The sequence below is a fragment of the Myodes glareolus genome, chromosome 12 (genome assembly GCF_982192425.1).
Source record: "Myodes glareolus chromosome 12, mMyoGla1.1, whole genome shotgun sequence".
Taxonomy (NCBI): domain Eukaryota; kingdom Metazoa; phylum Chordata; class Mammalia; order Rodentia; family Cricetidae; genus Myodes; species Myodes glareolus.
The window spans coordinates 15,072,172-15,087,187 of NC_142037.1; the positions used below are offsets into that span (position 1 = coordinate 15,072,172).

A 15,016-nucleotide genomic window follows, 5' to 3' on the forward strand; every position below is an offset into this window, starting at 1 on the left:
TTTTGATTCAATACCTCCAATAATTTTCTTATTTCTCTGTTAGGTTTCTGTCTGATTGACCTGTCAATTGGTGAGAGAGGTGTGTTGAAGTCTCCTACTATTAGTGTGTGCGTTTTGATGACTTCCTTGAGTTCTAGAAGTGTTTCTTTTTACATAAGTGGGTGCCTGTATATTAGGGGCATAGATATTCAGGATTGAGACTTCCTCCTTATGAAGGAGTTCCTGTTATGAGTATGAAATATCCATCTCCATCTCTTCTGATTGACTTTAGTTTTAAGTCAATTTTATTAGATATTAGAATGGCCACACCCACTTGTTTCTTAGGTCCGTTTGCTTGGAAAACCTTTTCCCAACCCTTTACTCTGAGTAGGTGTCTGTCTTTGTGGTTGAGGTGTGTTTCTTGTAAACAGCAGAATGTTGGATCCTTTTTTCATATCCAATCACTAAGTCTGTGCCTTTTTATAAGTGAATTGAGTCCATTGATATTAAGTGATATTAATGACCAGTGCTTGTTGACTCCGGATATTCTCTTTTTTTGGGGGGTGGGTAGTTCTGTGTGTTTCCCTTCTTTGAGTTGTGCTTGTGTAGGGTTGCTAGATGTCTTAGTTATTTTACGCAGTATTGGCCATGTTGGATTCCCTGGGTTGTGATTTTCCTTCTAATACTTTCTGTAAGGCTGGATTTGTGGCTACGTAGTGTTTAAAATTGTTTTTTATCCTGGAATATTTTGTTTTCTCCATTGATAGTGAACGATAGCTTGGCTGGGTATAGTAGTCTGGGCCTGCATCCATGGTCTCTTAGTTTCTGCAGTACCTCTATCCAGGACCTTCTGGCTTTCATTGTTTCCATAGAGAAGTCCGGTGTAAGTTTGATAGGTTTACCTTTATAAGTTACTTGACCTTTTTCCTTAGCAGCTCTTAATATTCTTTCTTTAACTTGAATGTTTTGTGTTTTGATTATTGTTTGGCGAGGGGATTTTTTTTTGATCCAGTCTATTCAGTGTTCTGTATGCTTCTTGAACTTTCATAGGATATCGTTCTTTAGGTTGGGGAAGTTTTCTTCTATAATTTTGTTGAATATATTTTCTGAGCCTTTGATCTGCAATTCTTCTCCTTCTTCTACCCCTATTATTCTTAGATTTGTTTTTTTTTTTGTGTTCCTGAATGTTTTGTGATGAGAATTTGTTGGATTTGCTGTTTTCTTTGGTCAGAGCATTTATTTTCTCTATGGTGTCTTCAGAGTTTGAGATTCATTCTTCTATCTCTTGTATTCTATTGGTTATGCTTGTTTCTGAAGTCTCTGTTCGTTTACCTAGATTTTCCATAGCCAGCCAGCCTTCGGTTTGTGTTTTCTTCACTACTTCTATTTCAGTTTTCAATTCTTGAACTGTTTCCATTACCTGTTTGATTGTTTTCTCTTGGTTTCCCAGGGTTTCATTTACGGATTTACTCATTTCTTCAAACTTTTTGTTATACTTCTCTTCCATTTCTTTACTCATTTCTTCAATCTTTTTGGTATACTTCTCTTCCATTTCTGTACGACAGATTTTCACCTCCTGTTTAAGTTCCTTTATTATTTTCATAAAGTTCTCCTTAGAGTCGATTTCTTCTGGAGTAGAGTGTTCAATTCTTCTAGTTTCGTGATCCCTGGATTCTGGTGATGTCATGTTGCCTTTCAGGTTGTTGGAGGAATTCTTGCATTGGCGCTTGTCCATCTCTTCCTCTCTGGATGGAACTCCTCAGCACTGAAGTAGGGATTGTTGGTATTCCAAGGACACAGGAGACAGAAGGGCAACCTTGGTGGCAGGGTAGGGTCGAGTGGAACTCAGAAGATCCTGCAGCATAAGCTGAGGGGGGAGGCTATGCTCTCTTTCGGGACAGTCTACCCCAGATAGCCCAGACTCAGCTCTCTGGATAGAACTCCTCAGCACTGAATTAGGGACAGCTCTCTGGATAGAACTCCTCAGCACTGAAATAGGGACAGTTGGTATTCCAAGGACACAGGCGACAAAAGCGCGACAGTGGGGGCAGGGAAGAGTCCCGTGGAACACCGAAGACCCTGCTGCAGAAGCTGGGGGGGAGCTGTGCTCTCTTCTGGGACAGTCCACCCCAGATAGCCCAGACTCACCCCTCTGGTTGGAACTCCTCAGCCCTGAAATAGGGACAGCTGGTATTCCAAGGACACAGGAGACAAAAGGGCGACAGTGGGGGCAGGAAAGTGTCCAGTGGAACACCAAGGACCCTGCTGCAGAAGCTGAGGGGGGAGGCTGTACTCTCTTTCGGGACAGTCCGCCCCAGCTAGCACCCACTCACCTTTCTGGATAGAACTCCTCAGCACTGAAATAGGGACAGCTGGTATTCCAAGGACACAGGAGACAAAAGGGCGACAGTGGGGGCAGGAAAGTGTCCAGTGGAACACCAAGGACCCTGCTGCAGAAGCTGAGGGGGGAGGCTGTACTCTCTTTCGGGACAGTCCGCCCCAGCTAGCACCCACTCACCTTTCTGGATAGAACTCCTCAGCACTGAAATAGGGACAGCTGGTATTCCAAGGACACAGGAGACAAAAGGGCGACACTGGGGGTAAAGAAGAGTCCCGTGGAACACCAAGGACCCTGCCGCAGAAGCTGGGGGGTCTGTGCTCAAATCCCCTTTCAATATATAGAGAGATCCATTTTATAACTTCTGTTACTCTAGAGAGACCTGACTAATATGCAGGTATGGAGAGAGGGCAGTCTAGAGCAGTTTGGGTCTCATAACAGTCTCAGCTCACTTACAAATTATCAATGGTCACCTTCCCTTAACCTCAGCCTTCCCTAGGTGCCTTTTCACTTCAGAGGACTCAACCCTCCTCCTCCACATCATTCTGACTTAATTTTTTGGCATGTTTTATTTCTCATATTATTGGGTATGGATGTTCAGGAGGGGAAGGACCATTAATGGTCAGTGCTTAATTCAACCCTCTGTGGGTGAAGCGGTGAAAAGATTCTAATGAAGCAGAAAAATCTCTAGTGTTGGAAAAAAGAAGTGCTGAATGGCTTCCCCTGTGTCGCAGGAGATACTCATGGAATTAAAACTCAGTTTCTGGTCAGTTCAGGGAGAAATAATTAGCAAAAAAGGCAAAGTCTATGCCAGTGACATCAGCAGCCCCTTCTCTGGACATTCTATTGTATCCTGGAGAGCTCTTGGAATCCTGTGATGTCACTTGTGTTGTAGCAACACCAACTGCCCTCAGGACATTCGATCAGTGGCTATAAGATTCGCTTATAGACATGTTGTCTAGACTGAGGCATCTATTTGGGAGAGAGAATGGACCGCGTGGAGAGACCACAGTGAGACAGAAGGAAGCAGGCCCTAGGTCTCAGTGGAAAACAGGGAGAAGTAAATTGTTCTGGGGAAGACGCAGTGAGTTCAGGGAAGGGAGATGGGGCACTTTCTGGATGTGGTGGGAGCAAACCCCTATCAAGGATTCATGACGATTAGTTTGGCTGAGTCAGGAATTGACAAGGCTATAACTGTTTTGTTGGGTACCCTCTGTTTTCATTCTGAGTGGGGAAGGAGGCCCAGAGGACTTAATGAGATTTCAGGTTCATCACTGCACTTCACTTCTTCTGCGGTCCTTTAGGTTGCATGTCACTAATACTAGAGAAAGGAGAGTGCCCTGGTGAAGCTTGAGGTTCTCATACTCTACATCACAGCCACCAGCAGGGCAGGAGCCACCAAGTGGGGCTGTCTTCCTGTTAGCTCTAAGGTTTCCAACTTACCCCCAGTGGGTGGCACACAGGTCTCCAGTTCATCCTGAGAAATTAGAGCTAGCTAACCTGGGCAGGGATCATTTCCATCCTGCCAGCTCTGGTTGTCCTGGGCTGCCAGTGAGGATGGCTTTGTGGATCTGGTGACTATGTTCTGCCCCTGCCTGACTTCCCTATTAACATGCAAGTCTGAATCTCCCAGAGTATAACATGAGAAAAAAGTGGATCTGGGGAAGGCATGGTGTGTGCTAAACAGAGAACATAGGGCTTCCTGGAGGAGGTGAACATGAGGTGGGCCTTCTGGTAGTGGGACTCAGCAGCTGGGAGCTTCTGGGAAGCAATGGACCTATACTGCTTCTCTGAGATTCCAAAGAGCAGACCCAGAGTCTAGAGTTTCTGATGGTTATTTAGGAGAATAATGAATTGTCCAGGCTGCAGATTCTTTTCTGGGAGATCGTTCATTTCATTATGAGTGGAAAAGAGGACAGGAGGAAGAGATTGACTAATGAGGGTCTCTCTCTAGCTGGGGTGTTGCTGTACACTTCATCCTCAGTGGATTCCTTCAGTTTCCATGGGAATCTGATGCCAATAGGAAGGGAGGGAAACTCCCCTGTCCATGCACCAAGGCTTCAGCCATTAGATGCTCTGGTCCTGGACACATGTGATCAGGATTCGGTGCTGCTAAGCACTAGGGACAACAGAACTTACCTGCATCACATCAGATGTGAGCTGACACTGTCCTCCAATTCTACTTGGCTGGGCTAGCTTATGCCTTCCAGGGCCAGGGGACAGCAATAGGGAGTGATGCACATGATTATCCAGAGGTTGATGATACGGAGCTCAGGGGTCCCTGACTGATGAAAGTTGCCCTGCTCTTTGGAAGTTTCTCTGGGTTTTTAGCATTTTCTCATCCTTATGCTTCTTTGAATTCAGCATGGACTCTCCTGGCCCTATACCATTCAAGAATACAAGTCTATTTGTCTTTATCTGCCTGCAGGGACTACTGGGGAGGCACCATCCAAACTCTCCACCTTCACTGAGAAGGAGCAGCAGATGAAGAAGTTGGAGAAACTCACCAATCAGCTACATCAAATGACATGTGAGGCAGATGAGCTGCGTGAATTCTTGGCCAATTATACCGACAAGGATTTGAACAACAGGTAGTCACCATGCCCAGTTCTCTGCTGACCATCTTGACACTGCAGAAGCAATCACAGGTTTTCTGAATAACAGGAGACTGAAACTCCAGGTTGTTCTGGTGCCTAATTTTCCTAAGTACATTCGAGATGTAGAACTTGGAGCCTCAGTCGGAGTAAGATAGGAACAGAGGCTGTTTTGCTTCCTCCAAATGAAAAGCAGAGCCTATGGCCTGAATCATTCTCTGTGGCTAAAGACTGTAGTATGTGAGCTCTCCACATGCATTTCAAGAGGCCTTGATAGGTGTTGGCTTGTGGGAGATGCTAGGCGCTGTGAGTTTGTGGTGAGTCTTTGTACTTGACCAGCAGACAACTGTGAGCTAAAGGCTCCTGGAAGCAGCTAGAGAGACCTGGTCCCATTCATCCATCTGAGTGTGATGCCAGAAGGCCTGGAGCCCATCGCTGGTCCTCTCCGGTCTTGATCTTTATGCTCTGAGACAATGCCACCTCCCTGCATTTCTTGGGCATCCTGATTGCATGTGGTGTATGTGTGTGTATGTGCATGTGTGAATGTGTGTGTGTGCATGTGTGTGTCTGGGAGTCTGGGTCTGTGGCATGGCCTGAGGATTTTGAATTCTTCGAGTTTTGAGGTGATGGCACTGCTGAGGCCAGGGAAGCCTGTGTCGAGCAGCACACCTCTTAGCTACTGTGCTGCCCTTGGTGGAACACTGAAATCCCCTGTGGAGTTTAGAAAGTCATTCTGAAGTTGGGACTCCTCCCTGGAAATACTGATTATGTCCTCTGGTCCTTTGTGCAGCAATAGACACCCAGGAATTAGAATTCAGGAATTAGGCACCCGGTTCTGAAGACAGGAGAAATGTGACCATAGGTTTCTGGTGGACCTAATTATGTGGCACAGATTCCTGGGATCTTCTTAGAGAGCCAATCTAAGCCCACTGAGGGTGCTCATGCTTCCTCTCTTTAGACTCCCGACTCTTCTGTTCTGGGGGCAGGATAGGAAGTATAATAAGCACCAGAAGGTCCCAGTGTATAAGTGCCAGGCTATGACATGCACTGGGCTAGGGCAATGTGTAACACAAGCCTCATTCATGTGATCCTAGCTGATGTGTTCATGGTATTCTTTTCTCCTGGGGCCATCCTCTACCACAGGCTGAATTTTGAGTTTGAGATGCTCAAAATGGAGCATAAGCAGGTGGTGAATGACCAGCTGAAACTGCCCAGGGAGATCAGTAAGGCCGTGGACAAGTGCAATCAGCTGATGGAAGAGACCAAATTGGTCGGGTAAGTGCCTGATTAGCTTGAGAGGGACCGCTTCTGCCCTCACTTGTCTTGGCCCAAAGTGAAGGCTCTGGTTCCAAACTGTCTGCCTCTTAGCAAGCAGCCTAGCCTGTGGTCGTCAGATTTGTGTCTCCTAGACTTGGGTTTGCTAAGTGTGAAGAGACACTGAGGCCCTCCCATCCTTGTCCTGCCAGCCTTCCAGGAGCCCTTAGAAAAATGGTTCACATCATGAAGAAGATACTTGGCAGGCCACGGCCTATGGAGCTCTGGCAGGGGCTTCATAGAGCTGGTTTCCATGGGTTCCATAGACAAAGTTTACTCCTGTTGCGAGTTCTGCGCTCCTTCAGAGAATGTTTGTCCTCTTCCTGTTGAGGCTTTCCTAACACCATGAACAGTTAAGCACAGGTGGGGCTGCACTCTGTTCTCTTCTCAGAGGCACAGGATACCTTTGGGTTACCAGGGCTTTCAGAAGTAGTTTGAATCTTCCTGGAATTTGGTTATTCTCTGGGTTTGGCCTGCCTCTGAGTGATGCTGGCTTGGCTCCTGAGAGTTCCAGTCTTGGGCTGTGTGGGGTTTTCAACTTTTCAATGCTGGTAGCATATGGACGTAGGCATGTAAAATGGAGGCTGGCTGGGGCTCACCATTTTTTGGTGTTGGTCCAGTTACCGCCACGGCCAGGTCCTACGAGATTGGACTCAGCTGAAAAAACAAGTACATGTGTTGAGACTGAAGAACAGGTTGCTGCGGAAGGAGAAGACTGAACTGCAAGAGTCCTGTGAGGAGGTGAAGAGGCTCTTGAAGGAGGTCCATGAGAAGATCTGTGGCCCCTGTCCTGAGCAGCAGCAGGTAGGCTGTGGCAGGGGGGCATTCTGCCCACCTGTCCAAACATAAACATACAGACACCCATGTAAAGATCCATCCACCCATCTAGACTCCCACCTACATCCCATCCAGTTGTGCTTTCTGTGGTCATGCACAAGGTTCTCTGTAGAGCTATCCTCCTACAAGAAACCAGATGTTTGGCCAGCAAAACCTCCTGTTCTGTTAGAAGCCAGAGAACATTCAGAGATGCGTCAGTCACGTATCACACCTCCATGACATTACGTTCAGAGGGCTGCTATGCAGGGAGCTACTTAGGGAAGAGCACAGAGCTTTCTTTGATGAGGTCAGCACACCTGGCTCTTTTCCTGTTCAAGGGTCATGTGAAATCACAGGCGGGAAGCAGCTTGCAAGGACTGATCCAAGTGAGTGGTTCTCATTGTCAACTTTTTCAAGTGTGTGTGGTCTTCTTCTTTCTTCCTGCACCCCAATGTGTTCTCTTCTTTTGTCAAGCTCTCGGTTCACAACAACAGAAGCCAAATTAGCACCTTTCACTCCTGTTTTCTGTGGGTGGTGCTTGACATTTCTCCCATCCTGGAGCTTCCAGTCTGGTGCTGACTGGATGACCATGAATGTGGGATGACTGACAGCCTGGGGGTTGGGGTGATTTGAGGCTTCAAGAGAACATTTTCTCCAATCATCTCAACATAGGCTGACTATGCTGTATGCTCCCCTAGGCATTTTTAGACCCCAAGGGATGGCTAGCAATGTTGAGGCTCTCAGTTGAGCATACTCTAAATTCAACTGTTCATTCACCGTGACGTCCTCTTCATTTTTTCTGCTCACTTCTGATTTCTGGGGTCTGTGTGTATCTATGCAGGCTTGTATAAATGGGTGCAATGGTGAGTATGTTTGCAGGCTACATAATGAAATCCGGTGCTGTCCTCTGTTGTTGACTCCCTTATTCTCTTGAGCCCAGGCATTTCACTGTACCTCAAATTTTCTGTCCATGTTTCATGTCCACCTAGCTGTCTAGAACAAATGGACAGAAAACTTCTGTGACTCAGTGGTTGTTAGGTATTAGCAGAGGCAAAAATATTTATCTGCAAGAAATCCTTGGAGCAAACCAAAGAAATGTGGTACATAAAGTTTAGGAGGAGGCGACTATGGCAAATCAAGGTGTCTGAGAGGCAGGATTGGCGGGATGAGGTTTGTGTCCCTTCTCTGCTCTGGGTGAGAGGCGACTGCATCCTTAATGGTCAGGTGGCTCACTATGTCTTCTCTGTCCCTTTTTGTCATTATACATATTGTCTGTTACAATTTTCTTTCCACCTTTGCCCAACATTGGCTCAGTTATCCTTGGCCTTGGAGCTTGGCCTGGATTTTATTTCATGAGAGATTCTGATGTGCAGTGTGCTTCCAGCATAACTCAGTCCAGCAGAGTTCCACACCCATGCCGTGACGTCAGAATGTCTCAGTGCACCCACTTAGGCTCCCGACGGTCTAAAGCACTCACCATGTGCTGTGTCTGCAGCACTCAGTAACTGCTCTTATTCAGAGTTGTTCACTCTGAGTTAAAATCAGCCTCATGGAGGACTGAGAGAAATGAGGACCCTCAGACATTGCTGGTGCTGTAAAATCATACAGTGCAGTGAGAAGCCACACACAAGTCTTCAGAAAGTTGAACTGCAATCCCCAGGTGACTCAGTCAATCCTGAACATGGAGTAGGTGTCCACAGAGAAGCGAGGGGACATCCAGGTCTTAGCAGCATTCCTTAGAGTAGCCTCAAAGTAGAAACTACCCAGATGTCCATCATTCAAAGAGCGAAAAAGTACAATGTGGTTGAGCCCTTCTATGGAATATTGTTCAGCTTGAGATAATACATGTAATCACTTGGCACTGACTTAGACATTTGTTACTCAAAGAAATCGCACTGTGTTCTTCCTTCTTCTGACAAAAGTTAACTCCTCAATAATATCCTGGTGATTGATTGTTTCTTATATTATCATTAACTGGGCAACTATACAAGTTATTGTATTACACTGTGTTTGTATGTGTACATTCACATTCATGTGTATATTCATGAGTGTATGTGTGTACATGGGAGTGGCTAACCCTCCAATGAGAACACAATCTTCTAATGAACAGGAGCAAGAAAGCCTGGATGAAGGACTGAAGAATGTCCTGAAGCAGAAGGTGCTGGTGACCCAGCACGGGGACTTGGCAGAAAAGCTGTAGCCTCATGTCAGTGTCCCTGAGATGAGGTAGGAGCCCAGCTGGGAGGAGCAGTTAGAACCAGGTAGCTCACCTGTACCTGGATTCTGTCCTTTTGGGGACTCTTGCAAGCTGGATGTCTCTCAGCCGCAGTCAGGGAAAGATCACCTCAGGGTATTGATTGTGCTAGACCAATAAAGAGCTTCTCCAGAAAACACTATGTCTGATCCTTCGTATTTCTGGGAATTGTGTACCCTTACTCCCTTCTGAGCTCTCTGGTATCTTCTCAGTACCTTCTCCCCTGTGTCTCCCCACAAATCTCCCTATGTAGTCCTAACCCTAGAAGCAGGGGAGTTAGTTGTGGAGGACACTGTGTGCTCCTGCTACTCTATTTTCCTTCCAGAACATCACCTTTAGACAGAAGTTCCTGCCTCTGGGCAGATCTGCATGCAGCACACTCCTGCTCATTACAGGCTCTCTGCCGTGTGCATTGGTTATAAGAGAAGATTTAAGAGTTGGGGAGTTGAGTGCAGGAAGGTTTCTGTGCTGTGGGAATAATCAGAGCCTAAACTGGAGTGCTGTGTAGGCTCCCCTAGAGGGTCTACGTTGAGTTTCCCAGGTTGTGCACTCTCACCTGGTATCTAATCAAGGCCATGCAGATCTGTCCTGATCTGTTACTCAGGCATTGCTAAACTGTTATTTTTCCTAAACTAATGTATCTAGACAACAGGAGAAATGTGCTGTATTTTCTTACTCAGAACAGTGAAGTTCTCAGTTTATCTTCTAGCAGATTTTAAAAGCTGAGGAAAAAAATTCCAGGCCCAGGTGCACTCTGACCCTTCTCCCTTGGGGAATGTAGGGAACGACCTCAGCTGGAAAGTAATGATGGATTGTCCCGCTGAATAGAGCTGGTTTTGGCTCAGTAGCTGCCTTAGCAGGTCTCCACCAGGCCTGCTCCCTAACTGCCTTCCCTCTCTAGGTCAGAAAATCTCCAGTCAGAGCTGGAACAGGTCACAGCCCAGGATGAGAGCTTCCTGCAGACAGAGCTGCAGCAGCAGGAGCACTAAGTCTCACAGGCAAGTGAGCCACCTTTGCTTCTCAACCCATGCAATGGCATTCATAGGGGGGTGGGAGGCTTTTGACTTTGGCTCCTCTCTGTGAATAGGCCCTGATTTTTTCTAGCCTGTGGTGTACCAGACTGCTTCTGGGACTGACTGTCTTTCCATCTTACACAGCTGCTCTTGAGAGAAATGAGGAGGCCAAAGAAGCCACAGACAACTTGTGTCCATGGTGTTCTCCACCCTGGCATCAAGGCCTCCTCCTCCTCAGAGGACACCATGCAAGGCCCTGAGAAGGCGTGGCTATTCTAGCTTTGAAAAGGCCTTGCACAATTGGTACCTGCCTTCCTACCATGTTTCCAAGGCCAGCCACAGGCCGTAGGACTGCACTACAAAATCTGCAGCAAGACTAAGCTAATAGTTTAATTAAGCAAGCTGCTAAGCTTAATTTTTTTGTTTGGTTTTTTGGTGGGTTTTGTTTGCTCTGGGTTTTCTTGTTTTCTTTGCTATGGTTTGATGTTTTGAATTCATTTTATCTTCCTTTTGTTCCTGTTGTTTTGGTATTTTGTTAGGTTATTTAGTGTTTATATTATTGAGTAAAATAAATATATTTTTATTAATAAAAAAGTTATTTCCCACTCTTCGCTCTTCAGACCAATTTTTTTGGTCAGTATTGCTCTAGGCCCTGATTTTGTCTAGCCTGTGGTCCAGCCAGGCTGCTCTGGGTCTGGTTGCCTTTCCTTTTCTGACAGTCGCTCTTGTGGGAAAACTGAGGAGGCCGAAGAAGCCACACAAGACCACATGACATGCTCCACCCTAGGATCATGGCCTCCTTCTCAGAAGACATTCCTTTCCAGCTGTGAACTCACCAGTGAGGCAAATACCAACTCCCCTCCAGGTGATCTTGCCCCAAACAGATCCGTGGGTCTGTTGACTCAGTACTCTGCAGAAAAGAAAGAATCAAAAATAAGCTTGAGATACAGAAATTCTGAGACAAGAATTACCGAGAACCCTGACATTCAACATCTAGTGTCCCCTCTGAGGGGCACAACAACATCGAGGGTAGAGATGTTGGTGAGGACTTTTTCTGACAGTTTAATGTCACTGCCTCGGCAAGCTGACTGAGTCCTCAGCTCTCCCTATGTGGTGGAGATTCTCCTGTCATGAAAGATTGTGTTGATGTCCAGTTATTCCAGACAGACAGATTTCCAATTTTTTTTACTCTGAAGACCAGTTTCTTTGGTCATGTGTAGTGTTTCATTCCTGTAGCCCCAGAATGTCCTGTGACCCCAGAACTCTTGGGTGCCAAGCTTAGGCTATATAGTTAATTCTCAGAAAGCCAGGGCTACACAGGTGGACTGTGTTTGTTTGTAGATGGTGTTGCCAACTTCGTGTATACCCATTTCATGATGGATATGTGTGTGTGTGTGTACACACACACACACACACACACACACACACACACAAAACACTGCATCCTTATTGTCATATATTTAGCTATCACCAAACTATAGTATTCTGTTTCATGAAATGAACATGTGGAACAAATTGATGAGAAACACCACAGTATTGTTCTAATGCCTCTCAGGATACACAAACATCTACTAAGGTCATGTGCAAAAACTTTGTATCCCACTTGCTGCCTGGGCCATGGTGCTGTCTCTGCCTGGGCTGCTGTCAAAGGCTATGGCCCTGATAGAGTTGTGGGCAGCAATGCTGGCATCTGTGACCTCAGTTACCACTGACGGCTCTGCAGCTACCTTCAGTCTAGGCCACTATGTTACTGTCACAAGAATATACTCCCACAGGGGCCATGTGTGCCTTGAGTGCTGAGCTGCCACTCAGGACCATAATGACATTTGTGCCAGGACTGTTGCTGAGAACCAAATCTCAGTCTATGGCTCTGCTGAAGCCAGGGTCTGAGCATTTATATCCCAGGCTCATGCTGCCATCAAAGACAGTGCAGAAGCCTGGAATGTAAGCCATCACCTAGGCCCACCTGGGGTCTGCTGCTGGGTCCATGCTGATCTGAGTGATGTGTATTGACAACCACGGCCATGGTAACATCTATGCCTAAGATGAAGCCTAGGACTATGTCTGGGTCCATATTACAAATGCAGCCAGCGTCTGTGTTGATATCCATGGCTTATGTTTCCAATCAAGAGACACACAGAAGTAAAGATCTAAGCCACCACCTAGGACCATGTTAGTCTCTGAGGGCTACACTTCTGCTGGGGTCACACAGATCTGAGTGGCCTATGCTGTCACCAGTGGCCATATGTGTCCTCTGGGCCTGGGTTGCTGTAAAGGCCATGTCTGCATCTATTGCCCTGCCAGTGCCTCTGTCCGTGTTGATGTCAGTGGCCCCTGTGACCACTGAAGACAGGACACGGATGCACAGATTAAGCCCACTCTTCACAGGTTGCAACACTAGAGCGAACTGGACCTGCCTCTCCCCAACTATAATAATCAGGATGCAGGGTCCTGCACCTGGACTGAGCAGCACAGTAGAGCTGACCCTGTTAGCAGCAGTGCAGGGGAGCTGGCGCTTTGTGGTCTGAGTGTGTGAGAGCTTGATGGGAGGGCGTGAGAGCAGGATACCTGGCCTCTCTGCATTCTGCTTGCTCTATTGGGAGACCTAACTGAGGCAGTGCTGGAAAGCTTGCGTGGGTGGTGAAGATGAGGGAAGCCTGGCAGGTTAACTAACCCAGCTACAACGCAGACCCAGAACCAGGGCTATGACTTATCCCACCCCAACATCCTCTTCATCTAGGAACTGCTGGAGCAATGAGGGCCCGGATCTGCAGACCCAAAGCTGCAGGATCTCCATGACACAAGCTTCAATAGGATATCCAAGATGAGTCCCAGTGAGGATACATTATTTATAGTGTAGTAGAAGCCAAAGGTCTGGAAAACTTAAAAGTATGGACTAAAGGGTACACTGTGTGACTCACTCGGCCACACTACAGAATCCTCACCAAGATTTTATTTGTTTTTGATTTTGAGTTTTGGGTTTTTCTTTTAAACTTTGTTCTGTTTGGTGAGGAGGCAGCAAGAGCAGAGCACAGATGTGAGGGAATGGGTATGGGGAAGAGTGGGATTGGATGCATGATGTGAAACCAAATCAGAATCAATAAAATATTTTTAAAAAGAAATTACATTAACTGGAAGTATTTGTCTCTGGTTTCTTTGAAATACAGTATCAGGGATAACCACACAGCAGCCAGAATGATTTCTAAGATATGTTGGGCATTATTTTTCTGTTTTGGTGCTGTGTATTAACTATGCTTTGGTTTAATTTTTCAGATTATTTAGTAGATATATATGTATGTATGTTTTACCTGCTGAAGGGCGGTGCATCACATGCACTCAATTCCACCAGCGGCCAGAAGAGAGCATCAGATTCCACCTGAACCTGGAGGCTTTTTATCTGCACTGTTGCTCCTTTGGGACAGAAAGAAATACTGAAAATTATGGCACCATCTCTCCAGCCCCTACAATTGACTTATATCCATCTAGCCATGTGTGATGTATTAGTTAGACTGAATCACCCTCAAGCAATAAGAGAAATTTAAGGAGACCAGAAGGGACAAATTCATGATGTAGGAATGTGAACTGTCTTAGAATGTCAGACATCCATGCAAGGCTTTCACAGGTTCAAGATCCTGCTCCAGCATCACTTGTTGTCATGGCTTGAGCAGATCTCTCACATCTCATCCTGGAGTGACAGTGCAGATTAAGGAGATCTGATGAAATGCAGAATTGAGAAGATCCTCCTGGAGCTAAAGCTGTGGTTAGGAGTCTCTCTTGGTGCTCCAACTAAGTGTTGGAAGGAAGCTTCAAACTAGCCAAAGTGGATGGAGCCTGAAGCAAAAGCCACTTGCCTCTGCTGGAGAGCACATCTGTATAAGGCTAAGAAGGGAGTGGGATGGTTTATTCTGCTGTTTTACTATAGCAGAGCTCACTGTATATTGAGAAAGGGTTTCTTCCAGATGACTGCTTTATTCTTGTGATGCTCCCCAGAAACAGATCTGACTTCTGAGACTGACACTGAGTCACAGTTAATGTGTCGAGGAAGTAATCTTGTGGGTCCACAACTGGTGCTGTCAAACCAGGGGGAAAAGAATCCACTCTATATGAATGAAGGACATTTGTATTCAGAACACCAATATAGATATATAGCTCATTCAAGTCCATGGACAACGTGATCAGAGACTACAGATACCTGTTGACAACCTACAGGCCTGAGTTCTTTCCCTGGGATTCACATGATGAAGGGTAGAACAAAACTCAGACAAATTCTCCTCTTATTTCATGTGGGTGTGGGTGCCACCCATGGTCCACAGAAGCTAAGACACCTGACTATGCACTCCTCACTAACCACTGAATCTCTCCATCTCATGCACTCACTTAATTATAGTACTGTGGTGTCCATACCATTTTGTCTTTCTTTGTTTTTTCTGTTTTTTCTTTGGCTCTTGGGAATATCATTCAAGATGTTTTTTCTAGTTCCATCCATTTGCCTGCAAATTTCAAGATGTCATTATTTTTTACCTCTGTGTTAATGTACCACATTTTCTTTATCCATTCTTCAAGATATAAGAAGTAGCTAGAAATATGCCTGAGTTATTGCCCAAACATTGTTGTAATTAATGTAGTTTCTGTGTGATTATTCAGGTCTGGGTAGCCAGGAAACAAATGAGCACTCTCTTGTTACAAATTGGGAAACCAATGTGGGGCA

General features: G+C 46.0%; 1 protein-coding gene and 1 long non-coding RNA gene across 2 annotated transcripts in view; one reads left to right on the forward strand and one right to left on the reverse strand.

The window, feature by feature from the left end:
• Positions 1-13,721, reverse strand: part of LOC148120129 (uncharacterized) — a 29,324-nt gene extending 15,603 nt beyond the window's left edge. Inside the window, exons 1-2 of the long non-coding RNA XR_015739385.1 lie at positions 13,617-13,721; positions 11,145-11,218 (exon numbers count right to left, since the gene is read on the reverse strand). This is a non-coding gene — a long non-coding RNA (uncharacterized LOC148120129). The remainder of the gene's footprint in view (positions 1-11,144; positions 11,219-13,616) is intronic.
• LOC148120130 (disks large homolog 5-like) lies at positions 3,218-9,713 on the forward strand. The gene is made up of 5 exons (XM_087912010.1): positions 3,218-3,401; positions 4,746-4,908; positions 6,055-6,186; positions 6,846-7,029; positions 9,152-9,713. Exons 1-5 carry the CDS (start codon positions 3,269-3,271, stop codon positions 9,239-9,241), a joined length of 702 nt encoding a protein of 233 aa, XP_087768136.1. The 5' UTR covers positions 3,218-3,268; the 3' UTR covers positions 9,242-9,713.
• Positions 13,722-15,016: the final 1,295 nt, after the last annotated feature.